Source organism: Syngnathus floridae, chromosome 11 (assembly GCF_059516105.1).
Source record: "Syngnathus floridae isolate MCC-2025c chromosome 11, RoL_Sflo_1.0, whole genome shotgun sequence".
NCBI lineage: Eukaryota > Metazoa > Chordata > Actinopteri > Syngnathiformes > Syngnathidae > Syngnathus > Syngnathus floridae.
In genome coordinates, this window is record NC_142423.1 from 15,711,930 (window position 1) to 15,738,541 (window position 26,612).

The window sequence follows — 26,612 nt, forward strand, 5'->3', positions numbered from 1 at the left end:
GTTTCAATAAAGGTTTTTTTTTTTTTTTAATGCACGAGGAGGAAAAAAAAGGAAAAAAAACGCCGTGGCCGACATTTTGACTGTGATCGATGGCGGCATCCGAGGAGCTTACGACAGTATCACAAACGATTTTTTAAACAAGAAACTGGTAATTTCGCTGTTTCTCTGTACTATATTTCACAGTTTGATTTACTGATAATATAGGGGGGGTGTTGGGTGTAGTAATTTTAATAATTACATTTCATGTAAGGGTGGCCAGAGCTGTCTAAGTAGGCCTCTGTTTTCGAGCACAAACAAATCCTTATTTTATAACTCCGATCCTTATTTAAACTTGAAAGAACCCAACATTGACTTCACTATGTTATTGATATAGTGTCTAACTAACAATACTGGTTAAACGTGTGTTAGATTGTGTTAGTTTTGATCAAACTAATCGCCGTGACTTTTCAACAGCGCCAGGTTTCGTCGATTTTACGTGACTTTTTAAACATTTTTATTTTTCACAACAAACGCATCTTGGCCGTTAAAGTCACCATCTGGATTTAACCAAACAATTAGGTAAGAATCTTCCTTTGGTTAATTGTTGTCGGTGTTAGTTTTGGGGTAGCTTCGCCTTTTCTAAACTGCATTGCGGGAGGCTCGTCGTCCTGGAACATAGTGTGGCTTACAAATCGTCACCAGAGAGAGAGAGTCCTAAATTAACATCCATTTTGTTACTAATTTATCAGTAAAACTTGCTGGTGGTGGTAAGTGATCAGCATGAATCGTGCATTGACAAGAATCGTTAATTACGGGGACTTGGGGCCGCGTAAATATTTGGAGGAATCAAATTGTGGAGAAGTAATCCTTACAGGTAATAGTCATTGGACTAGAACTTGTACGGTATATGACAGCATGTTATCAAGGAGGCTTTATGGAATCAGCATTGAAAGAGACTTGTGCTTGCCAAGTGTTACCTGATTATGATTTTGGATGTCATTTAAAATGGAGCTAAACCAAAGAAAAGTTCATGTCAACTGCATTTCACAAGGTAGCCATGATATGAGTTAGCTGAAATATAAGAATGATATGGTTTTATAATATAATCAGTGAAGTGTTGGGATCGAGTGAAAAAGAAGTTTTCTATGATGTTGTACCCTCTGTTCTCTCTCAAATGTGTGCAATATTAACCCCTTTAGCCCTGTGTGGAGTGTTTTTGAGTGATTGTTTTTATAGGTTTAAATCCATCCTTTGGTCCTTTGCTGTGATCCTTGGAAATGGAAAACATACCTTCCTTTGAGAATACACGGGCAGAAGACCTCTTTTCCTTTCAACAATGATCGATTTCCCCCTTCTTTTATCACACTAAGGCTTCCAAGTGTGCAAAATGCCATCCAGCCTGAGAAGAGTTGTTTTTGCCATCCTCCAGTCTGCCTTTTATGCGACAAGAGATTAAGCATTTTTCCTATTCCCCGCCCATCCTAAACTACAAGTTTTTTTTTTTTTTTTTATTCACGTTAGACAAATTATTACCATAAAAAAATCTTTATAATTAAAAAAAAAAAAAAAAAAAGTAATGAAAAGGACTTGAAGCCATCCTCAGTGTTGTTAAGCAGTCTACCGAGATTACTGCCCTGGACGAGCCACCCCAACCCATTTCCCTTTTATCTTATGGATCAAGTGTTCCTCCAGGATTTGATACTGAAACAAGGCACCCTGTCATCAACCTGCAAAAGAGTCCACTTCTAACCACTTAAGGTGATTTCCTTGAGATAAATACGAGGCAAACAAAAAACACATTATTTACACGTACATTTGGTGTATGTGGGCAACACGAGTTGAAAATCTTTTTATTTACAAGCCAGACTGTACAATGAACTGATCTGTGCTTTCAGGCAGTCCCGTTGGTCTGGAAATAGCAGCTACTGAGTTCAAAGTTCATAGCCGGCCGGCTCAAAACTCCAGTCTGCCAGCCTGCCAGCCAGCCAGCCAGCCAGCCTGCCTGCCAGCCAGCCTGCCTGCCTGCCTGCCTGCCTGCCTGCCAGCCTGCCAGCCAGCCAGCCAGCCAGCCAGCCAGCCGGCCAGCCGGCCAGCCAGCCAGCCAGCCTCACAATGACCAACAATGGAGATGACTGCTACTTCTTTTACTATTCTACCTGCCATAAAGTAAGCAAAATTGGTGTTCATTGTTGAGATATTGTGATATTCCTGCACGCAAGTCACACCATCTTGTCTCTTAGGGAGACAGCTGCCCTTTTAGGCACTGTGAAGCAGCCATGGGCAACGAGACGGTCTGCAATCTCTGGCAGGAGGGGCGTTGCTTCCGAAACGTCTGCAAGTTTCGCCACATGGAGATCACGGTAAGAAGCCTTGAATATCCAGCAATCAAGTAACAATGTGAGCCCATCGTACTCTTCCGTCGTTGCAGAAAAAACGCAAGGAAATCCCGTGTTATTGGGAGAGCCACCCGGCCGGCTGCCAAAAACCACACTGTGCCTTTTTTCATGAAAAGCCACGTCATGTTGATGGCATTCTTATCCCACCTGACACCAGTGAGTGGATTCCCACATCATTTCACACGAGCGAGCGACAACTCACCTTGTGACATGAACGTGATTGCAGATCAAAGTGACAATGAGGAAGCGCAGCACGAAGAGCCGGCGGCCCCGCAGGCAGCCGCTCCTCTCCCCACTGCAAGCAATCCCCAGCTGAGAGGAGTTCTGAAGACCGAAAGCCAGGAAACAGTCCCGAGCCCTACTCATCCGCCTGTGGTGATTAATCCAGCGGATGATGATGAGGATGAGGACGGTGAGTTGCGTTCTTTGTTTGTCTTTTTTTTTCCGCGTGCGTTTCTTTTTGCGCTCTTCTAACATTTGTTTGTGGTGCCAGACCAATTCTCAGAGGAAGGAGACGGTCCGTCCCCAAGAAAAAGGTGCAAGGCTGCCGGTGAGAGACTGAAAGGAGAAGCAAAGACGGCGGACGCAAATGCTCTTGGGACTAAATGAGGGGTGTTTGTTGACAGATGAAGCGCACAACTTTGGAGTGGCCACCCTGGAGGAGATCCGGCTGCGGAGGGCCCTAAAAGCCGGCATGAACAGAGCTGATGTGGCTGTCAATGGGCAGAAAGAAAACATCCGGCGACCCTTTGGTACATCCAACCCAGGTCAAAAAATGCTGCCGCTGCTGCTGCTGCTGCACATTTCTCCAAAGAACAAGGATGACAATTTTGTCTACGCTTAGACGCATCAGCTAAGTTGACACACTGTTGCATCAATTCAACTTACTTTGATTTTCTCAATCTCAGGCAAACGAGAAACTTTGAGATCACCGCCTACTGTTGCTGACCGGCTCGGGAGACAGAGAGACACCACCTGTAAGTTTCACTCTTTTGCCACAGCATGATCATTGTACTCTAATGACAAAGAATGGAAGAACCAACTTGTCGTCCCATGTATAGGTCGAAAAGACGACGGGGATGTTGTTCCTATCAAAAAGAGCCTGGCAAAGCGCTTGGGGAGATTCGTGAGAGAAGAACAAACGCCCTGTCAGAAAGGTAAGCCTTGGTAAACGTTTCAAGTTGGTCCTAAACAAACTTTCTCGGATGATGTGACTGTCATTTCAACTCTAACTCGTTGGTCAAAACTCAGCTCAAAGAGACCAAAATGTACATATTCATGACAAACAAGTCAGATGCTTTATACAATATAACGCACTACTTTGTTTATTGAGCCGCAGCTGTAACAAAGGACAAAACAAGGAAAACACAGGTCTCTTTGTACACCCTTTAGGCTCGTCAATTTGCATCTTGGAAAAAGAGGGAGGGAGGCTTGCTTGCTTGGTTGGTTGGTTGGTTGGTTGGTTGGTTGGTTGGTTGGTTGGTTGGTTGGTTGGAAGGTTGGTTGGAAGGTTGGTTGGAAGGTTGGTTGGAAGGTTGGTTGGAAGGTTGGTTGGAAGGTTGGTTGGAAGGTTGGTTGGAAGGTTGGATGGTTGGTTGGTTGGTTGTGCCTCCCTCCAACTTGGTGCAGAAGTAGTTGTGTTTTCCACACCAACTCAGACTGTATTTTGTAGAAGAAGGCTTCTCAGTTGAGAGGCCAAACATCTTCTCAGTCAACCAGGGAAGTCGGCTTGCAATGGAGCTCAAATAACGCTTTGGTGTTTATGTTTTGCCAGCAGAGGAGAGCAGCGGCGCCGTGTCAAAAAGCACATCCCAGCAAATTCGCATCAAAACCTTGGAGGAAATAAGAATGGAAAAAGCGGCAAAATCGCGTAAGGAAAAAGACGGAGAAGTCACGTCGGCACCCATCCAGACATCGAAGGCTCTGAAGCGGACAATTTCCATCAAGGAACGCGCTATTGACCACAACAAACAACCCAAGGAAATCCTCCACGCAAAGAAGAAAAGAAAAGAAGATCAACAGGAAGAAGACGGCGGCCTTAAGAAGATCAAATCGTCAGCTGACAAATATTCTGTGGGGCTTCTTTGGGAGTCCCCAGAAGTAGGCCAAGTTAGAGTGAAAACCTTGGAGGAAATCCGCAAGGAGAAGGCAGCCCGAGTTCAGGCCGATCAAGACGCACAGGAGAATAATGGTGCAAAGAAGCCGCCGCCATTGCAGCAAAACCAGAAAACTCTGTGTAAGAGATGTTCCCAATCCAGCAGACATTTTCACTTATCATCCAGATTGACCCATGGTTAGCAAGCACATCACCCACACATTTCCGAGGGTGGGATTTTGTCGACTAAAAACAAAAAGCATGCAAGCACGCATCCATACCGAATAGTCTGTCTGTCATCATATAACAAGCCATGTTTGTTGAATTGTGCAGGTGACATCACACTTGACAAGAGTCTTGAGGTGACTAAAAGAACACGGAACGCTCCCGTTACTCCCGAGGTGAGACGCGTGACCGCCTACGTTGTTGTGATCTTGTAAGTGCAACTCTAACTTGCCTTTCCAGAGCACCTCCGAGATTGTCAAAGTCAAAACCTTTGAGGAGATTATGCGTGAAAAACGCCTCCGCAAGCAGGAAACGGCAGCTTCCGCCGGCGGCCAGCAAGCCTCTGTGACGGCGGCGGCGCCACCGAAAGCAGAGTCTATCTTGGAGAGTGACAATGTCCCACCCGAGCGCCCCCCAAACAACGCTGAGAGTTGGCTTCTCGTGGAAGACGCCCTCTTAGGGAGTCCGGGCAACTCCAGCAAGGTCCAATACAAAAACAGCAAAAGCTCCGTTTCACCATCCTCAGCCAAGCAGACGACTTCAGAAAGCCTCCATTGTGCGGCAGTACACAATCCAACCACTGATCGAACAAATAGCACGGACACAAAAGGTACTTTGCACCTACTACCTTACCTTACCTTACTTGGAGGAAATTTGAAAGAAGAAAAACTTGTAGCATATTTCTGCCACTACACAGTAGTATATGAAAAGATTGCTGGAAGATAGACAAGCGCATGTTACTTTGTTTCAGTGCGGCCCAAACTGAACGTGAAGCCGTCTGTTATGAAGCCTGCGTTACAAGTCAATGCAGGCCAGAAGCGGAAGAGAGCAGCGCCACGCTCTGCCATAGCTGCCGTTAAACCTCTCAACAGCGCCGCCGCCGCCGCCATCCTTTTAGAGGAATCGACTGCGAGGAGGGACTTGGACGTAAGTGAACCAAAGCGTACGCACTGACACGCACACACGCACACACGCACTGCATTTGGGTGAAGAAATACACTTGGAACTGATTTGGATTCCCAACATTTTGACGTTATTAACAACTATGAACATTTTGCTCCTTGGCTCTTTTTGAAAGGTGCCGAGCCCTCGAGTTTGCACATCAAGTACGGGGCCACAGAGCACCCGTGTTTCGCAGCGCAGTCCCAGCCAAGACACCAGGATGGATGTCAGTCTTGTTACGACTGTGGAAGCCCCACCAAGGTATGCAAAACTGCAATTTGCTGTTTTTGATAGCGTTGTCTGGTGGAGTACAAAAGCACTCCAAAAAAGACGCCTATTTCACAAGTTGATGCATTCAGCTCTCGCCGACTCGCTGTTTTGGCAAAATACGGAATTGCAATCAGGTACGAGTCGATTGCGACTTCACAGACAAGTGTGGAAAAAGTAGAGAGTTGTGATATTGTTGTGAGTTGTCAGATGATTTCATTTTTCCACCTCCAAAAGAAATTCTCATGAGTATCCCTCTCTGTTAGCTCCGTCCCAAAGACGGCTCCTCAAAGTAAATCGCGGAGACAGAGTGCCGTAGGGTCACGAAACTCCACCTCGGCCGCAGATGACTTTGAGGAGCTGATCAACGAATTCACAGAGGATCATCTGGACGGAGATGTGGACCCGGGCATCGGGGAGGACGATCTCCTGCAGGAGCTGTCCGACATGATTGGCAGCTGAGGCAGCTTTTCCATTCCTGGCCCAGCTCAGTCGACGACACCGACGTTGATATTTACTCATTGTATTTCTACTCGGGACCCCCGTATAGCTCTCATTTACTCGGTGTTGATCTTTATCTTTTTCTGTCGTCTTACGCTCGATACCTGGGAAATTTTAGGCGTTGGACAAGAGACAAATTGTGTATACTGTGTATGCACTGGCAAAATCCAAATGCATGTATATATTAAAAGACAAATGTTTCTGATGCTCCTGTTGCTTTTAGTTTCTAATAAATCGTGAACTTTTTAATAGCGGCAACTTATTTTCGTGTTGTAGATTCCGAGGAGCTCATCTCTTGTTTTTGTCTCCCCTTCAAATGTATATTTTTTATTTCTTGAGCCGTTGCCAGATTTATTCAGTGTGCTTCAATTAAAAACAGGACTTCATGTTGAAACCTCAGGGAAAGATTTGGTTTGTATGCATTGCTGAGAACTATGGAAGCAATAGTCTCTTTTCATTTAATGCATTGTTTTGAAAAGTTGAGAGCAGATAAGACAACACTTTTCCACAAGTACAGTGTTCAAAGTAATTTGTCCACGACTGTAAATAAAAACGCTTTTATTTAACAAACTGGGTTTGTTAAGAAGAGTGCTTTTCTGAAAGAAACAAACCTCTTCACCCTAGTGGACGAGCGACGTTATCGCCAGTGGGATGATAGAACGAGAGGATGCTACAAAGGTTTCTCTGTTTTCCTATTTTTAATTGAATCAATGTATTGTGTTTCTATAATTGTTCATATGTATATCCTTTTACGTGCGTTGATTGTTCGTTTAAAATCATGTTAATCATCACTTCCGGGTCAGCAGACATAAACAGAAGGGCGTTCCGCAGCGGAGGGAAGGAGACAACATGACCAAGATGGAGCTGCTTCACGTGTTTTTGAACGACAGACTGACAGCGGTCGCTGAGGAAATTTTCCGCGCCATCAAAGACACCTTTGTTCAATTTCAGAGTGAAATGCGCCGTTCAAAAGAAGAGAACGAGCGCCTGAAACGGCTACTCAATGTCGCCGTGCAACGACTATTACTGCAACCAGGTAAGGACAACGGAGCCGCTTGTCGCATCACATACGTCCGATGTCAATTGTTTTTTTTATCTTTATATCATGATTATTTCTGCGTGGGTGTCAGTGATTCAGCCCGTAGTCAAATGTTTATCGTCCGTCCGTCCGTCCGTCCGTCCGTCCATCCATCCATCCATCCATCCATCCATCCATCCATCCATCCATCCATCCATCCATCCATCCATCCATCCATCCAGTAGGCGGGGGACACCCTGAACTGATTGGCAGCCAATCGCAGGGCGCACAGCGGAAAATGCAATTGATACTACTAAGTGATGTCTCTAACTTCACAGAAGCATGTGCTGTCCAGTCCCAAGATCACGACGACGTCCGCGACTCTGGAAGGGTAAGCGGCGTTCAAGTGAAAAAAGAGCCCCGCCTCGGAGACGTTCACAGTGGGTGTATGCATGATGGTGGAAGAAAGCCCGAAAAAGAACCTTGTGGTCCCTTTGAGACACAATCCAGGTTAGTTCAAACGCTGTGTTGTAGCGATACAGTCTCACCTTCTCCTTTGCCATTGCCATTCAAGGAGACAGAGTGGGAAAATGAGGGACACTTTGCAGCCAGCAGCTCATCGTCGTTCACTCGCGCTCTACATTCAGACACTCGCGGCGGTGGTGGTGCCACTGCCGAAAATAGCTACGGAAGCGTCCAGAACGATCTTTCGGGATCGCTGGCGCAGCAGGTGACGGGACTACCTTGCACAAATAAGAAGCAAAGTGTCCATTTGCTGCAGCTAAAAGGCATGAAATGCCTCAAGTCGCCGCCCCCCCCTTCTCGTAACGCTCACGCCGCGACCATACAGAGATGGCACACTTGTAAAGAGTGTGGAAAAGGCTTCAGTTTTGCCTGCCAGTTGGAGGTCCACATGCGTTGGCACACCAAGGAGAAGCCCTATAGCTGCACAGTGTGCCGCAAGAGCTTCACCACCGTCAGCATGCTCAAGAGGCACCATCGAATCCACACCGGGGAGAAGCCCTTTGCTTGTCACGTGTGCGGCAAACGCTTCAATCAGTCTGCGCACCTTAACACCCATTTTCGGCTCCACACCCGAGAACGAGCCAGCTGGAGCCGAGCGCCCTTTCCGAGGAACCCTCAGTCCGCCGGAAACTAAATGAAATGTACGCAAACAAAGAGCCTCTTTGTCAGCCTTCTGTGTTTTCTGTGTGAATAAAATAGGTTGTGTGGAGCCTTGTTTGTTTCAGGTCCTAAACTGTGCTCAATTCAAGTCGTGACAATGCCTTCAGCAGATTGCAGCCAAAGAGAAAAGAACAGGACTGCTTGTCCAGGCCCCAATTTTTTTCCCGCTTGTAACTCGGAACAAGATCATGTTGCAAACGTTTCAAACTTGGGAGACTATTATTAGATCAGGGTCTCTCTCTAAAAGAAAAACAAATCCACACTAGCGGCACAGTTGTAATCAGTTACACATGTGCCTGCTTTACTTCCAAATTTGAACTTGTAACTCTGAACAAGATCATGTTGCAAATGTTTCAAACATGGGAGACTATTATCAGATTAGCGTCTCTCTCTAAATGAAAAACAAATCCACACTATCAGTTGTAATCAGTTACACATGCTTTATTTCAAACATTGAAATCAATTCATATTTGAAATGAAAAAAAAATCCATTCTTTTGCTCTATTTCAAAAATAGTCAGTATATCCTATCTCTTTGCTGGGGCGCTGTAAGGGGGAGAACATGATGATTATCGGGGCTCGTGACTGAAAGAGGTCCGATCAATTTGTATTTGAAATTTGGGCCGATGAATGGCGAGATTTGAAATCCTGGCAGCAACCTGCAGGTGACGTGCACGCTGTGGTGTACTATAGATCGTCGACGCGAGAACATCTGCGGAACAGAGGGAGGAGGAGGAGTTCAAGACGTGGCAGAGGAGTAAACCTGCACCGCATTGAGAGAGCACGCGCGCGCGCACAAACACGGCATCCCAGCTCGGGTAACACGGACAGCATCGAGAGAGAGAGAGAGAAGTCGCTGCTATTCTGATTTTGATGCCGCCGCCGCCACCCACCGCAGAAGAGCTGAAAGGGTGGCCGCCCAGCCGCGCGTGGCGAAAAGAACGCAGGTAAAACAACACCTAGCTTTCTACTTCATACACCGGTGATGAGTAGTTTCTGTGACGCCCATCACAGTGACGCATCGTATGATAAAATGACAACAGCACACAGTCGTTTGCGTTTCCCGGACACGGTACACGGGGGGGGGTCTCCTGGTTACCCTCCCTGCGCATCCGCTGGATGATGCTGATGATGATGCTGCGGTTTTGGGAGCTGCTACCGCTGCTGTCGCCGCCGCCGCTGCTGGCGCTACTGCTGCTGCTCTGCGCAAACTGAAGAGACATGTTCCAAAGTCCAGTGATACGACTGGGCCTTGCCAGAAGCCAGTGCGTGTCAGTGACGTCAGCGTAGGTGAAGTAGGATGTGGAAAGAAGGACGGCAAAATAGCCACTGGAAGTTTTCATTTGCTCGCTTTACCCGCAAGATGGCAGCGTGTGATGCTCGGGGCCTGTCAGAAGTGCGTCTTGAAATGGCAATGGGACAAGCTAATAGGTTGCCTTGCGTCACGGCTCAACTCATGGACAAAGTACCGCGTATTGCTTGAAGGGGAGCGGTGAGTGTGGGTGGGTGTGTGCGTGCGCGCGCGCGTGCGGATCATGCAGTAGATTTGCACAATGACCTTGAACTTCACTTGCTGCGACAAAATGAGTGCAGTACAAGTCTTGAAAATGTCCAAGGACTTGGGCCCATGATTGACAGTGACAGGCCCCAGAACAATTGACACCACTAAAGTGGTTTTCGCTAAATCATCATGAAGTTTGAACACTTTCCATTTCCACTCAAGACATGACTCACAAACCTGATAGTATCCACGCCCAGAGGTCCTCGCTCGGGCGCCGTTTGCCACCGGCAGTGCCACATGGAGTCAGCCGGACCCTGCATCTGGAGTCAACTTATTGACGAGTGGAATGAGCGCTGAACGGACGGATGTGTGTCGCAAGAATCAGCTTAGGCTTAAAAGATCGCCGGCACCCGACAAAAGCTGTTTCAAAAGCTTGTACGCTAGTAATAGTAAAACAGTCCAAATGTACAAGCGATACCTACAAATGATTTCTCGTGCTCATGCAGCGCTGCAATGTACCGTGCCACTGTAATGGCCAATAGTGTGCCGGCCAGGTGCCAAGTCCTACTGGAAAATAAAGTCAGCATCTCCATACAGGGAATCATCCATCCATCCATCCATCCATCCATCCATCCATCCATCCATCCATCCATCCATCCATCCATCCATCCATCCATCCATCCATCCATCCATCCATCCATCCATCCATCCATCCATCCATCCATCCATCCATCCATCCATCCATCCATCCATCCGCCATCCATCCATTCATCCATCCATCCAGTGCTGTAGAATTTCCCTGTGGACTTTGGATGATTGAGCAGCAGTCCATGCAGTTCTTTTTCTCCTAAGATGCTTCTGACCTTGGGTCTGGTTTAGGAGTGGCTGGACATCAGGAACGGCACATTTGTATTTATCTGTGTTACGGTGGTCTTGGTGGAGTCAAATTCTAGCTGTGGTTCTCCCAGTTGCTGCTGAAGCTTTTCCTTTTTTCCTGCACTCAGTGGTCTGTTGATATGCTTGGCTAGGCACTCTGTGGCAGTGACCTTTTGTGACTTAGCCTCTTTGATGACTTGTCTTCTGGACATCTGTCAAGTCATCAGTCTTTCCTGTGATTGTATAGCATAGGAAGGGACAGCACTAGTGGTGTGTGCGTATGTGTGTGTGTGTATGGGGGGGGGGGGGGGGGTGCGTCATAGTTATACTTTAATCTTATGTACTTCAAAGTTTGAATGTGATAGTTTTCCTCACTATCATTTTCGCAAGAACCGCGCTAAAGAGACAGTATGCCCATTTTACGTTTGCAAGTTGATGAAAATGAAATGTTCCCATTTCATCGAAGGCCCCTGCTGTTGCTGCACACTGTTTGAATTGACCCAGCCTCCCCCCCCCAAACTGAGAAAGGAAAAATCTCCAAATCCCATTTTGGAGGAAAACAAGAGACCACGCACAGAACTAAACCGTTATACCCAAAGTCCGGCCCGCGGACCAAATCCGACCCGTGTCTACATTTAGACCGGCCCGAATCATTGTGACATCAAATCAATAATATGTGGCCCGCTGGCACGGTTGCGCCTTGGAGCGATCGGGAACGCGCACATGAGCGAGCGCGTTCTCGCCCGTCCCTTCCCAGTCCGCGCGCAGGTGTCCGTTTTCAAGATAATGAGTGACACAAACGCTTCCTCACTCAAATGTTTACACATGCACCAAGGATTAAGGCGATGGACGGACGCTAAGACCAGGGACGCTACCAGGGAAAGGCAAAGTAAGCACGCATGAAGCGGACTCACTACAGGTGAGCGAGCGCTAACGTGCAAATGTCGTAAACTCTGTCTACTTTCTCCTTCGGAACTCTGCAAACACTACTGCGCGTCCGTCCGTCCGTCCGGCCAATCCTCCGCGCCAACCGCCCGCTCCGCTCCGCTCACAGTGATCGCAAACAGATGATTCTTTTGTGGTTCTGAACTATTTTGTTGCGTATGAAGTTAAAGTAAGAAAAGATCAAACGGAGAACGATTTCATTTGGATGACAAATTGGACAAGTTGACCTGTTTACTGCAGTCCAAACACCAATATTACCCTTGTCATTAATACAATAATAAAACAAAGTCAATAGATGTGATAAAAAACCCAACTGATTCATCTTCATCCGTTTTCAAATGTGTTGCCTGCTCAGCTGCTTTCAATTGTCCAGCTGAGGGCAGCAGAGAGCTGTTGACAAACTCGACTGTTGATTGGGCTTCTTCATCCGTCAGGGGTCGCCAGAGTTTTGCTGTTCTGATTGTCCCCAGAAAGGTTGAGCGGAATCTTTGCAAGCATGCTTCATACAATTTACAAATGTGTTGATTGCCTTGCATCTTGCATGTTTAATTGGCTTTTTATAGATGGCACCTTTTGAACTGATTTGATCATTTGAAATGTCCCCTAGTTGGCCCATGCTAGTGGCTGGGCTCCAGATTTGAGTCCACTAGCGATAGACAAAACAACCATGAGGGAATCCTGGCAAAGGTCCAAATTGTCTTCAGATGATGCATACTGACAAAAAGACCATTTGCCCACAGGCTACTTTCTAAATGTAGTTGAGATTAAAATATACGTATGCAGCCGATCACATCCTCTGAGACAAAGCATCTGATTCGGTCAAAGCTGCTCGCCGCACGGATCTCGTCAGAATCGTTTTTTTGATGCTGCTTGTCTCATCTACGTACTATCTTGTATGTCTTGATTTTGACCTACTAGACTTTTGCTTGGTGCCATCTCTTGGATGCCTTAGTCCTATGGCAATGAGTTTGTCAGCAGTGTCGTAGAGTCAACCCGTTTCCTTCTTTGTCATTCTACTCTGAAAAGACTGCTGCGAGGAGACTAAAGGCTCCATTTCTATGCAGCACCAGAAGTGTGCCATTGCAATGGAAATCAAGGGCAGATATGACACGTTGGCCTTTTGGGATATCTACTATCATCAGGCCAGCCATAACGTGACTGAATGGTAAACACTCGAGCAGTCGGTTTCATTTATTGGCCTATCCATTGTATTTTCTGGCTCCAAAAATCCATGTGAAGTCAATAAGTGGACATCATAATGTTTCCTCCAGTTGGCTGCCTTTTTCGTATGTCTCGAATAAGCCCTGGTTCAGCATGTTACCAAAGTCCCTTCTCCACACTACACTGGTGCGATTGTTTACTGTAAAGCGTCGGCAACCTGTTGTTGACTTTTATTTCCCCCCAAACGGGCCTTTAAGTGCTCTTTGAAAGCAGCACCATTGTGCCAAAGATTGACGCCTCAAGGCTTGTTCCCACCATGTAGCGGCCCATCTGTCACCTTGACATTTTGGTTTTGTTTTTTTATTCAAGCTGATGACTGGCATGCTAGTTGGTTGTAGCCTTTGGTTAACAAAATCGCTCTTCAACATGAAGAACCACGATAATTGCCTTCCTGTTGGCCTCCCTCCATCTGGATGTCATTGCTTTATTGATCACGGTTAACACTTTGCTAGATGAGTCGAGCGGCAGGTGTATTCAGGGATGACAAGAATAATTATATATAGACATACACGCACACGCACACACATTGGGTCCAGAAAGTATTCAGAGCCCCTTCATTTTTTCACCCTTCCTAATATTACAGCCATTTTCCAAAATAGTAATTGTAATCATATTTTTTTTTCCTCATTATTTTCCATACCACAGCCAATATTAGAAAAAAAAGTAACAGAATGTTTGCAGAGTCGTGGAAAACTGAATGAGCAGGTTCACAAAAGACTTTTTGTATGCAGCAACACTCGGGCTATCTTTAAAATTGATGACGTATAAATAAGGTGAGGACATAGCATGTATCAGCATCCTTTGCGCAGATCACAATCTCATTTTCTCTTTGTCATCTGTCACCATCTCTTGCAAGCAACCCCCTTCTTTGCTTTCAGCACCTCAGCAGATGGGCACTAGGCATCTCTCTGGCTCTCTCTGTGGGGAGCAGTCTTTTGATAGTTTCACTCGCCCTGGCTGCCGTGGACAACCCCTCCCTCCCTCCCTCCCTCCCTCCCTCTGCCTCAGGGTTCCGCTTGCTATTGTCTCTATTGTTTGCTCTTGAAAGTGGGTTAAGACAGAAGGGATGAAGGGGAAGCTGAGAAAGCTGGGGCGGGGGGGCAGTGATTGCAAAAAATGACCAGATCAACTGAGAGGGCTGGCCGGCCGGCTGGCTGGCTGGCTGGCTGCCTCATCAGAGTTCAAGATTAAGATGATGAAGTGATGCGGGAAGGGGGTGAATTTGTCAAATAGAAACAGATTAGTGTGAGATGAGATGGACAAAACACATGGAAGAGTGATGAACAGATGTCTGTGACATAGATAATAAATAGAAATAGTCATTCATATTGCTGACAGTGGAAGGGAAGGGATTCCGATATTGCTCTCATTTCACATGCAACCGAATGGCAACCAGTCCAGGATCCGGTCCAGATTTTTCAGCAGGTGTCTCCAACCTTTTTAACAGAGGTGGAAAATGTCCGTCTGACCCTGACAATTTCAAGAAAGAAAGAAAGAAAGAAAGCAAGAAGGCAGGCTCCCGTCTTGGTAGGGGAGATGGCCAATCACCAAAAAGGTCGTACGCACTCTGGAGGAATATGACGCACGTATGCACAAACATCCTGTCTATGCACCAGTTGGCTATTGCAAATCTAATTTGATTGATTGATTGATTGATATTAATGAGCAATATTTGATCTGTGGTGAGCACACCCAATACATAGTGACCAAACAAGCAGGGCTAATCCAATCAAATCAAATGCCAAGATGGAAATGAAGGCTCGGTCAAGGACATTAAAACTGTTGGGCGTGTGATCTTTAAAAGACACACACACACACACACGTACGCGCACACGCACACACACACACACGTTAACAATGCAAGCGTAATGGAGGTCCCACTTAATAGAGTCAAATGGCATTGAAATTAAAAATGGCACTGTGAAGCCTTTTTGGTTTGTTGATTATCTGATTGTAAAATGTCTGAGGCCTTTAATTTAATAGCGCAATTGATATTTCATGGCAATCTTCAATTCATTAGGCATGCTTGAACAATATCAACAGGCATGACCTTGACAGTACTTTGGCCAATAAAGCTTGCTTACTTACAGATCATATCAATTCTCAAGTGCTTATTGTTTGAATTTTCTTTGTCAAACTAGAAGCACTTATCCTTTATATTTGTCTTCTACATTTGGCTTTGTGGATTTGAAGAGGAAGCGCAGGAGTCTAGTTGGCATTAATAACTTTGCGTGCGTGCGTGCTTGCGTGCGTGCGTGCACGCCCACATATGCGTAAGCCTCGTCACTAATTAATCCTGGTGTCTTTGTTAAAGAAATACCATGCTGTGATGTGTTAATTTCCATGAAAATACAACATGAGGAAATGGTTTTTTTATGTATGTGCAATCTGCCGGTGTTCGTTTTTGGAGTGATCAAGCGACACCACTATGAAAGCCGATGCAATCAAATAAGTCAGAGAAGCAAAAAAAGGAGCTGTCTTTCATCAACTTTGAATGACATTTTGGATTTTCCCTTCGAAATGGAACCGATTATTATATCGCAAGTAGGAATATTTCCGTTTGTGTACAAGAGTGAGTGTGTTATTGATTGTCACAGATGGCCAGTCAAGTTGTGTCCACTTGTTCTTATATGTGGTCTTGGTATGTCATTAGATGCTACGTATGCAGGGGCCTTGGACGTCTTGCTTGTTTTCTGTGTGTGTGTGTGTGTGTGTATGACTGGTACGCCTGCCGCCGCTGACCACCTGCTGACCACCTCATTTGATTCCGTCACCAACTTTCGCTAGGTTTATGTGGCTGCCGGTGACAAACGTGTCACTTAAAGCTTTCATTTGGCACGATGGGTCAAATGATGATGTTTGAGATGTGTCATCCCATTATTTGCACATCATGCATCTTGGTGTTTGCTGGCCAGTTAAAGGAAGGAGGGGGGAGGCTGTCGAGGTTCAATGGGCTAAATGAATAAATGACTTGAGCCTCTGCTTGGGCCATGTGGCCCCTGCTAACTCATTAAGAGAAAAAGGGGAAAAAAAAAAAAACACCCCCAAAAAATCCCACACCTTCTGTTGTCAGAGACAAAACACGGGGATTGGCGTTAACGTGTGCCTTTGGGGGTGAGGGAGGCAGCTTTTCGTGTGGCGTGGAAGACAATAGGCTGGCTGCCTTCCCACGTGTTCCACTTGACAAGAAGTGTGTGAGGGGGGCTGGGTTGTGTTGGACGACATTCACACATAATGATGAGAAATGGCGCTTTTTGGGAGAAAGTACGTGCTTCCATTTGGGTACTCGCAACTCAATTAAATGTAGCCAGCTCTCCACGGCTGTGTTTGCGGACCTGTTTTGGTCACGGCCAGACACGGGCGGCATCAATGTAGCCATAGCAACAGTGTCTCAATTAGCGTTGAGCCTGACTCTTGTTTATTGTGAAACAGCTGCTCCCTCCCTTGGCCCGCCTCGGTCCAATTCTCTCTGCGGCTCTTCCTTTGCTTTATCACGGTGGCCATGTGACGTGCTACACGTGCCTCGCCGCCCAAAGCAAAAAGTCTGTCAGTGACAGGCGCCCACCTCATGCCACAAGTGTTTTGAGAAGCTGATCATGGCACAAAGCAAAAAGTCCATCCACACCACTGTGGAGCTGGAGCTGAGGTGTCAAACCCGAGGCCCGGGGGCCCGTCACCTCATTTGACGTGGCCCGAAAAGACAAACGCTGCATTGACTTCATGTGTGCAAAGTGAATTGACTTTATTTGGTGAATTGGGACAGACGGTTTCGGTGCTTGTGCTATATGGCAATTAGACAGGGCGCCAAAAACAATGGATGCATTTTTTTATTTGTATTTATGTTTATTTCGCGCATGTTGGAGATGTACAGTCGAACGAACGAAGGCATACGCACGCACGCACGCACGCACGCACCCCTGCATGTTCGCCCACACGTACAAACGCACACAGAGCTAGTCAACGAGTGGGCGGTAGAGGAGAAGAGAAAACAAGCGATTTTGGCTCTCATCCTAAATTCCAAATGAGGCAACTCAGTGCTGCTGCTGCTCATCAAATTGGGGGGAAATGCACAACAGACACTGTGGGAAAGTTGACCATGTCCTGGTTCTGTTACATTTTGAAGACTATTGCACCAAATCCAAACGTTCTCAACTCACGGGACGTGATTTCAAGAAACGCAAAGTTGTACGCGTCGCGTCAGCGTGTTTCGCCTGCCGGCCGAGAATGCTCAGTGCCATGTCTCTGGTGTCTGTGTGTGTGTTACTATTTGAAAAAGGACAATGGTACACTCATCTGTTGTTAATCTTAATGTACAACAATTCACAGTCCTCCTTCACATAAACAAAGCCTAATTGACAGTAGCCCACACGCATGCCTGACATGGCACGCACGCACACATGAATTCTGTTTGGTTATATTTGAATGAAAAGCATCAACTTGCATTCGCTGCCCACCCACACAAAACAAAGTGTGTATTTGTGTGAATAGTCACGGTGTTTATTGTTTAAGGTGGAGGGCACGTACACGCGTACCGTACAATGTATTACACAAGTGAAAATGGGTCCTACTAAGGACTACATCTGCATAAAAGTGGGGGCCGAAATGAGTCATAAATATGTGCTTTTGCCCTGGGTAGACTCTGACCCGACACCCGCTTCAATAACCACTGGAAACAAGTAGGTGCGCGCGTGTGTGTGTGTGTGTATAGGGGTCATTGCAGAGTTAATTAAAGCAAGGAACCCCTGGGCATAAATCGTTTACGTTGTCCTCATTTATTTCTATCATTGCCTTCATTTCTTGGATTATTTTTCAATCCAGGTTTCCCTTGAGCCAGTTTGAAAGCGGTGGCGCAGGTTTGAGTCAATCTTTTCTTGAAATGTTTTTTCAATTGGCCTCTCTGTCCATATTTAAGACTCATTTGAAGACACCTTCGTGGTAGTGCCATTCACTTGTTGTAATGGACTTTTTTCACTTTTTGTTGTATTGTTACAGCTGCAAATAGAAATAAGGTTGTTGTGTATTCTAGAAAGACTGGCATACATTATACTCAGTGCAGTTTATGTTTAATGGTAATGCGCATGCACGTGTGTGTGTGTGTGTGTGTGTGAGGGAGCTTAAGTGCATTGTGTCTGGAAGTGTGTCCGTTTATTGTGTGCACAAATGATCGGAGGTCAACTGCTGCAGTCCATCTGGACACAAGTTCATGTCCTTGCTTTGTCTACTTGTGTGTGTGTGTGTGTGTTGGCACACGTCTAAAGGGAACTCGGAAAGATGAGATGGTCCTGTTGTTGCCGCAGCACCTGATCTATTTATACGCAAGAATGATTTGCATGCCGTCATTGATTTTTTGGGGAATGATTTTGGCTTTCATTTCAATGAATTGAGACCCACAAATATGTTGTTTAAATCTCAATCCAAGCACTAAAAATGCGTTTTTGCAGAAAAATCATGAAGTATTGAAGCAAGTTTGAAAGGAATTGGTGACCTGCTTGATCACTCCAAATGTCACTCCAGCTCTTAATGTGGAAAATGTTGCACTGTGCTCCCCAATTTACATGTGCACACTCATTTACCGTGACTGACCTTGCTTCCAGCCATGTCGCATCCATGACAAATCTCAGATAGCCTCCAGCTAAGGGGGGGCTTTCTCGCCTGTGCTACATACGTGGGCAGCTATGTGTGTGTGTGTGTTTTGAGTACGCACGCTCGCCCGCCCGCCCGCCCGCTCGCTCGCTCGCCTTGCCTTCATGCATGATCAGCCAGCCCTGTCTTGTCGGTGACCTGTGCATTTTTGCGTGTAAATGTATTCATGCGTGGCTGCCGTGTGTTTGAGCTTTTGGTTAGGTGTTGGTGCAGTGTGACTGGAATGATGGATTCATTCCATGTACTCGAATGTAAATAATGCATTCAGATGGTCAAGTGATTTTGTCAGGGTTCAAATCAAGGTTGCAAGCACTTTTGCAGTTTGTCTTGTCCAATCCATTGTTTGGCTAACGCTCTTTGCAAAACAGTGGGAAGCATTTGGAAACGGTCTTAAGACATGTGGCCAAAGTTCTTTTTGATTCACCAATGCTAGCGACCATGGTTACCATGGAAACCAATATATATATTTGTGCATAGCATAAATCTTCTTGAGTTTTATTCAGACTGTTTGATTGTGTATTTAAAGAATGTTACCGTTTGACTGAGCGCGTGTGAGGCTCGTTAATAATTCATGAGGTGGGAGGGGGCAAATGAGGGGGCGGTGACAGATGGATGGAGAAGAGTGTGAGATGGAGGGAGGGAGGGAGGGAGAGCGGAGAGCAGAGATCACACAACCAAGCCGAGTCACCGATATATGACCCAGCGAGAGGAACACAGATAGATATGAATACAAGAGATGCTTGGCAAATAGCCACAATGATATTTTGACACCAATCATTGTGTGTTTGATGAACAATTGTCCAGTCGTCCCATGGGATGGAGATACAACATTGTGTGTCAACCTGGATTTAAGCGTGCATTGAGAAAGGTAAAGAAGTGCTTGTGTAAGCTGTTGTCTCTGCTGAAGACTTTCTCCTCATGTGAAAGGTCCAGGCTTATGAATGCTTTGTTATTTTCATTTGGAGTCTGCTTGTCATTTGACATGAAGTGCTCAGGCAGGGCTCGGCCTGTCATTGTTAAATTAGCCCGAGACTGATGACATATTGATCTCGCAGATGTGACCAAGTGGCTGACAGTTGTGTTAACCCATCGTCTAAATAATCACTGCTTATACTGCTCCTTGTGCTTGTCCAAAATTCTGATGGAGCAATATTGAGTGAATCTAGATCTTCATGATGCATACTGCTTGCTTATATTGGCCACTTTTGAACATGATTTGAAGAGGTTTTACGCTTCAATATGCACTGATGTCTGTTGAAGCTTTGACGCGAGTGTGTGACGTCTGCGAAGGGACCATTACTATACGTATTGCATTTTTGAAGGGTGTCGTGCGGGGTGGTCCACTGATGTCCTGTATATATCGCTCGCACGCACGCACGCACGCATGCACAAAGTCAGCCACACTTGTACGCACAAACACGAGCAGACTCCAATCCAGACAGCCCTTTCTTTGTTCTCGAGCACTGTGGAGCTGAGCCACAAAACAGAAAAAGCGAGTGAGTGAGAGTGAGTGAGAAAGACTAATAGCCAGTGTGGTCTTTCAGTCTTTGGTTTTGTTGAGAGGACTCGTATGTCTCCCGCAGAGTCTTACATGTGCTTCAAGTGCAGGGCTGCTGGCTATAGCTACGTTAGGTTTTGAAAAAGGACATGGCCTTTGTAGATGAAGTCCAAATCAAATACATTTACAATTCAGTTTGTACATTGACAATTTTCCCCATGACTTTCTTGTATTATTCTTGGTGGATGACATCATCAGTCAGTTCAGGGCTCAGTTCGAGAGAAAAGATGAGAATGCTTTGGGCGGGTCCAGGTGGGGCAACATACAGATGTTGCCCCCTAGCCACATGGCTGCTCATGCTTCTGTCAGTGCGCGTGTGTGCGTGTGTGTGACAAATGGCTGCTGGCGGGCGGGTTACAGCTGTCTGCTTGGTTGTCATAGACACTGCAAGAGGGAAGAGCCAGTGACAGCCGACATTTAACACCATGGAACTAACTGTGTGCTCGCTCTAACACCATGGAACTAACTGTGTGCTCGCTCTGATCCTGTTTACTATGTAGTATTTGTTTACAAACTCATGCAATAGCCTCTGATTGACAGGGGAACAAGTCAGAGTGAACTTTCCTTCTCAAAGTCACTGACATGGGCCAAAGCTTGCCTGTGATGCTTATGGGGGAGGGGGGACATCGAAAATGGAGGGTTGGGTGGATGGTTGGATGTGGCTAACAGCAATGCCAGCATGAAATGACTTGCGCATCGCTACATGACACTGTACTATTCTATTATTATTGGACTGAAGAATAAATGCACCTTCTTTTTTGCATTTTCCCTGCACTCTGCAGATGATTCTTTCTTGACCTTGCATGTCTTTTTCCAGCCAGTGAGTTTCTTGATGGGCAAAAGGGCTCAGGTTGCCAATGGCCATTGCTCCACTCATTCGTGTAATAGTTCCTTTAATTTGGGAGCAATGAGGCTGTCGCAACGGACCCTGGTTTCCCCCCCCCCCCTTTTCTTTTCGGATTCCGACTCCAAAATAACCATTCCACATGGATTGGCTTGATATTTTGTTAGTCCAAACTTTCGGCGCTTGATGTGAGTGTTCTACATAAACACATCATTTGTCAGAATCCCTTTGGGTCATGCAGACTTGGCAGAATTTTTGCGTGTCGTGCAAAACTCTCATTTTCTCGCCAAACTACATTTGATAGCTTTTGGCACTATATTATGTTGCACAATTGGATTATGTTCCTCTGCATCTGTTTTATATCAAGGGCCACATTTTCATCAGACCAACTGTGCGCCTGGGTAGAGGTTTCTTTTTTGGGGGGTATTTTGCAGGTAGAATTGGCCGTACTTGTCAGAAATGGAAGTCGACTTACTGGGCATGCATGACATTGGCAGCTAAAGTTTGAGATCTTCCCCTTGTGAATTGCCGACACGTGGAAAATTCCAAACCATCTTGTGCTCACCCAACAGTTGCGCCAGGTTGCTGCTATTAAGATGGTGATGATTAGAATTGATTCAAGGAATTCATTTCTGCAATCATTCAGAGGGTTTGTCGCAAGTTGCGTATGAATGAAACGTGATTAACCACCATCGGTCACCAGATTGACTGGTGATGTGTTTTTTTTTTTGCCGAGTGCTATGATATATGGTAAATAAGAATCATTTTTTTTGTTCTTCACCGGTGTTTTGCACCTCGTCGCACGTGCACACGCAAACTACATGCGTCCACAAATGTGGAAGCGACACATACAACCATAAAAAACACATACACACACACAGAATGAGAAAACAGTTAAATTGTTGAACCCGTTATTGTCACTCTAATTTTCCAATTTAAATGCAGAGAGGAGTACTGGACAGCTGGACATAATATCTTTCTATAATTATGAATAGAGAAGCGATACAGTGATGCTACTGTTCACTATGCCCTTACACATGGTCAAACATTCACCTCATGATGGACTAAAGAGATTCTGTACGGACTTAATATCATTTAGTTCAAGAAAGGCACGGGAAAAGGACAGAGCCTGTTCTGAGGAAATGAACTTTGCTAATATTATAATTATAGAAGAGAAACGACAGATGACAACTGTTAATTTGTCTGTGTGTGTGTGTGTGTGTGTGCGCGCGCATGTGTGCGCGTCTGTGTGTGTGTGTGTGTTTGTGTGCGAGTGAGACAACGAGCCAGAGCAGCAAATGGCAGAATGAGTTTAGCGTAACCTGGAGGCAGATGGGCCCATCTCAGTAAATTAGGCCTGGAAGACAAGCAAACTACCCATGCGCACGCATACATGCACGATACACACACACACACACACTCGCAGGACCTCCAGTCGCAGACTTGCCATCTCCAGATCGACCGCCTGGCCTCACCTGTCCTCAGCCAGCCAGCCAGCCAGCCAGCCAGCCAGCCAGCCAGCCAGCCAGCCAGCCAGCCAGCCAGCCAGCCAGCCAGCCAGCCAGCCAGCCAGCCAGCCAGCCAGCCAGCCAGCCAGCCAGCCAGCCAGCCAGCCAGCCAGCCAGCCAGCCAGCCAGCCCAGCCAGCCAGCCAGCCAGCCAGCCAGCCAGCCAGCCAGCCAGCCAGCCAGCCAGCCAGCCAGCCAGCCAGCCAGCCAGCCAGCCAGCCAGCCAGCCAGCCAGCAAGCCAGCGTCTTTCTTTATCTCCCTGATTTGTTTCTGCCCCCAATTTGATCCTTCTTTTCTCCGGTGGCACTGTTGCTAGGGAGCCCCGCTGAGTGGGGGTGCTTTTGATTGGACAGGAAGGAGAGGATGAAGTTGAAAAGGGATTGATAGGGAGGGAGGGAGGGAGGGGTGCTGGGGGCGTTTGACGAGTGAAATCCAGATGTGCCAATGAGGTCGTACGTTGACCGACATTGTCGGAGGAAAGGAAAAGCGTCTGAAGATATCGACGGAACGTTTAACAAATCAAGTCAAATCAAAGCAAATTGGCATCAACAGGCCGAATGATGTGTGGCCGAGGTCATTTCAAATCAAGGTGGAGTGTTTTTCTAGCAGTGGGGGATTGTGAACACAACCACCAGACTAGACGCTCTCTCTCGTTTAGTCCAGCACAAAGGATTGGAGACTTCTCACATTGACTTGAAAGTCCTTGTGTACGTATGTATTTTGAATGAAAGCAATTGTAGCTTTCTGGTGAAGAAGCAAGCAGATGTTCATATTCAAGGCCAAACACAAAAACAGAAACAAAGGAATCTCTTTCAATGGAGTGATTTGGATCTTTTCTATTGTTGTGATGAGCTGACGTGCTACTGTTGGACAAGCAACATGTCTTGGGGGCTGCCAGCAGGTGGGAGTGGCTTTTACTCTGTGCCTGAAGGCATGACTAAATGGCCTCTTTGTTTGTCATAAATATGTGACAAAGGTGAGGGAGGGGGAATCGTTTGGATGTCGGCACGTGCTCTTCAATATTTCAAACACAGCGGAGTGAGGACGACTAGATTTCAAGAGAAATAAATGGATCCCAATTTTGCTGCTTGAGCCGCTTCCTTGCTTCCTTCCTTGCTTCCTTGCTTCCTTGCTTCCTTCCTTCCTTGCTTCCTTCCTTGCTTCCTTCCTTGCTTCCTTCCTTGCTTCCTTGCTTCCTTCCTTGCGCCCTTGTGCCCTTGCTTCCTTGCTTCCTTCCTTTCTTTCCATCCTTTCTTTGTGGCAGTGATGGGCTGAAAGTGACAGGGGGCAACAAACTGATTGGGGTCTCCTGCCTGCCTGCCTGCCTGCCTGCCTGCCTGCCTTTCATTTGGAGCTTTGATTGGATTCTCATGGCGTCCCATCCAACAATGCGCTTCTTTGATCTGCTTGGCTTGCTTTTCCTACACTGGAGAGCAATTTTACTTTCAGTGCGATCGATCCACTTGCAACTGAGGGCAACTGCATAAGCACTTTTGGCAAATGGTTAGAAAAAATAAGGCCTTTTGCTTTCCAGTCGCTATCGGCTTGAGTTGAAATGTCTCATCTTGATCCATTTGATGCCGTGATCCTCGCTCGCACACGTTTATTCTCATTGGCTGCCAGACATAATTGAAGAAGACTCTTAACTCGTTCAATAGCATTGACGGTTCTAAAGATGAACTGGAATAGCAGTGAAGGAGTTAAAAGCCGATCTGCGGACACACAATGTGCATTGGCTAACCATTGATTTGGGATATCCTGCTCTCTCTCTATCTCTATCTCTATCTCTCTCCCTCTCTCCCGCTCTCTCTCCCTTGAACTGGGTTGATTTTAGCTTTTTTCCCTTTTTATTTCTCACAGCACCCCGATCTCGTTTCCACTTTCCATCCATTTGCTCTTTTGATCAAAAGTAGGTCAGTCGGCATGATTGAACCGCAGCTCCTTCCAAGCATGACACAAATCCATACACACATGCACTGATACAAACAAACACACACGCACGCACGCACGCACGCACGCACGCACCCACGCACCCACGCACGCACACTCTTTTCTCATTCAAGGTGCACCCCTCCATCCTCCAGTCTTGTTTCCTCCATGGCACCTTCCCTGGAGATTTGCGCTGTGTGCAGTGTGCTGGCTTTGCAATCTGACACTGCTCTTTTGCCCCGAGCCTTCCTTCCTTCCTTCCTTCCTTCCTTCCTTCCTTCTTTGCGTTAATCAAAGAAGATTTTGTTGACAATGATCAAAAGCAGAAAGTTGCAACCAATTCAGGCAGCGAGCAACTGTGTGTTTCTATTCAGAGCTCCTAAAAAAAAATGGATTTTCTTTTAGCGCTCAGATGGATCCCAACTTGCCACAGTTCAGTTGTTTACTCCAAATTCTAATCCTACTTCATATATGCAAAAGCATCACTTACTGTCAAGCCAAACAATGCACGAACAGACCGTGGCAATATATAATCACAGCACACATTTCTTCTTGCTACAGACAGGGATGTTTTTTTTTTCTTCTTAAATAATTCAAATCAAAGATGGCATAATCGCTACTAATTGGTTGATTTCACGCAAATACCAAGCATTGCCTTGCCTCCCCCCACATTTTGGTCCCATCGGCTTTCAGCAGCGGTTGTCATGGCAACACCTTTAAAAGACATCCGCGCTACGGAAATGATGCTACTGACACAGCCCCCCCCCCCCCCACACACACACACAACCACTTTAACATGTAACCTGTGACCTTTGTGTGAGTAAGAGCCATTTATTTTTGTCTGTGTGCATGAGACCAAAGCTGGTGACACTTAGGACAGTCATTAGGACTCAAAGGCAGGTGATAGACTGTACATGAAAGCGTCCACACTCTCATACCAAAAGATCCCGATGCATCTTGAATGGAGCCTTGGGCTCTTATTCTGTACTGTTTCATTGACATCCTATTTATTCTTGTGCAGGAGGCCTGGAAAGAAAAATATAGAAAAGTATGTGTACAGACACAAGCAAGTCATTAGGAGTGTCTTTTTCCAGAGTGCTTGCTCAAAAAGAAATTTGCTGTAGTCCGTTTGTTTGTGTTGACGCACCGTTACATCGCATTGCAGCTTTACTCATCCACGTCCTCTGCAAGTGGAGCAAATAAACTCATGTGGCTGCCTGCCTGCGTGGCTGCCTGCCTGCGTGGCTGCCTGCCTGCGTGGCTGCCTGCCTGCCTGCCCTATGGCAAAACTCTTAACCCAGTTGAACATTTCTTCCCCAGAAATTCAGTACTATGTGACAGAGTGCAGTCAGAAGGGTTGTGATGATTTGTAGTAGCTCATTTGGAAGCACTGCCAGCATGAGTGTTGAGAGTGATTGAGAAATGCCATGCCGACGACAGCAGAAGTGCTCATGCTTATGGAACAATCATAGGGTTTCTTTTCTTCCACATCTCTCATCAATAACAACATTTTCTCTTTGCGTGCTTTGTGTGCATAGCCTACATTTTGCATGTTGAGGCTGTGCGCTGTCGGAGAGTCTTTTCCATAGCCCTCCAGGCAAACTATGTTCTAGTGTGAGCAGGAGAAGCAGAGGGCAACCGGGAAAAGGAAAGAAAAAAAAAAAAACCCGAGAGAAGATGAGCATCACCACAGATGAGCTCTTTGGCAGTTGCAGACAGTCCTGAGGCATGTGTTGGCTGCCCTGCTCCAACATCTTTCCTCCTGTGTCAGTAATTGGCATCAAAGTTTGCATAACAAATGCAGCAGCATGAAAATAATACGTTTCTCTTTTGTGTTTTCTTTCATCAGGTCCGCAAAGTGGTCGCAGAGAAAACATCATTATTAAGGTAAGTCATCCTTGTATCTGCATGTAGCTAGACTTGGGTGACTGGTCCTCCCTCATCCGAATGATTCTCATCAGTCTACAACTGAGCTTTCAG

General features: G+C 46.2%; 3 protein-coding genes across 15 annotated transcripts in view; all 3 read left to right on the top strand.

Moving 5' to 3' along the window:
• The first annotated feature begins 15 nt into the window (after nt 1-15).
• On the top strand, nt 16-6,975 carry zc3h11a (zinc finger CCCH-type containing 11A). Of its 12 annotated transcripts, none has more exons than XM_088390428.1 (17): nt 16-148; nt 454-558; nt 1,350-1,737; nt 1,875-2,145; nt 2,220-2,339; nt 2,408-2,531; nt 2,602-2,787; nt 2,869-2,925; nt 3,002-3,142; nt 3,284-3,352; nt 3,437-3,532; nt 4,150-4,611; nt 4,804-4,871; nt 4,936-5,305; nt 5,447-5,622; nt 5,774-5,898; nt 6,171-6,975. In XM_088390428.1, the coding sequence occupies exons 4-17, from the start codon at nt 2,092-2,094 to the stop codon at nt 6,364-6,366; spliced, it is 2,244 nt and encodes a 747-aa protein (XP_088246554.1). In that variant the 5' UTR covers nt 16-148; nt 454-558; nt 1,350-1,737; nt 1,875-2,091; the 3' UTR covers nt 6,367-6,975. The 12 variants fall into 12 exon arrangements, with proteins under 12 accessions (XP_088246554.1, XP_088246558.1, XP_088246559.1 ...); XM_088390432.1 differs by having other exon boundaries at nt 1,661-1,737; XM_088390433.1 differs by having other exon boundaries at nt 1,672-1,737.
• Nucleotides 6,976-7,176: 201 nt separating this feature from the next.
• LOC148391448 (uncharacterized) lies at nt 7,177-8,657 on the top strand. The gene is made up of 2 exons (XM_088390450.1): nt 7,177-7,441; nt 7,762-8,657. The coding sequence occupies exons 1-2, from the start codon at nt 7,255-7,257 to the stop codon at nt 8,580-8,582; spliced, it is 1,008 nt and encodes a 335-aa protein (XP_088246576.1). The 5' UTR covers nt 7,177-7,254; the 3' UTR covers nt 8,583-8,657.
• Nucleotides 8,658-11,313: 2,656 nt separating this feature from the next.
• The window catches only part of nfasca (neurofascin homolog (chicken) a), a 40,293-nt gene continuing 24,994 nt past the window's right edge, over nt 11,314-26,612 (top strand). Inside the window, exons 1-2 of one of the 2 annotated variants that reach the window (XM_088390407.1) lie at nt 11,314-11,903; nt 26,482-26,519. The gene's annotated coding sequence lies outside the window, so the exon portion shown is untranslated. The remainder of the gene's footprint in view (nt 11,904-26,481; nt 26,520-26,612) is intronic. The other variant, XM_088390408.1, reaches the window with a different exon arrangement.

Excerpts from the sequence above, each read along its gene's own strand:
- LOC148391448 (XM_088390450.1), top strand. The coding sequence starts at position 7,255 with ATGACCAAGATGGAGCTGCTTCACGTGTTTTTGAACGACAGACTGACA. Across the intron at positions 7,442-7,761 it reads ACGACTATTACTGCAACCAG|AAGCATGTGCTGTCCAGTCC; the intron begins GTAAGGACAACG and ends CTAACTTCACAG.
- zc3h11a (XM_088390426.1), top strand. The coding sequence starts at position 2,092 with ATGACCAACAATGGAGATGACTGCTACTTCTTTTACTATTCTACCTGC. Across the intron at positions 3,353-3,436 it reads GAGACAGAGAGACACCACCT|GTCGAAAAGACGACGGGGAT; the intron begins GTAAGTTTCACT and ends TCCCATGTATAG. Across the intron at positions 5,623-5,773 it reads CTGCGAGGAGGGACTTGGAC|GTGCCGAGCCCTCGAGTTTG; the intron begins GTAAGTGAACCA and ends TCTTTTTGAAAG.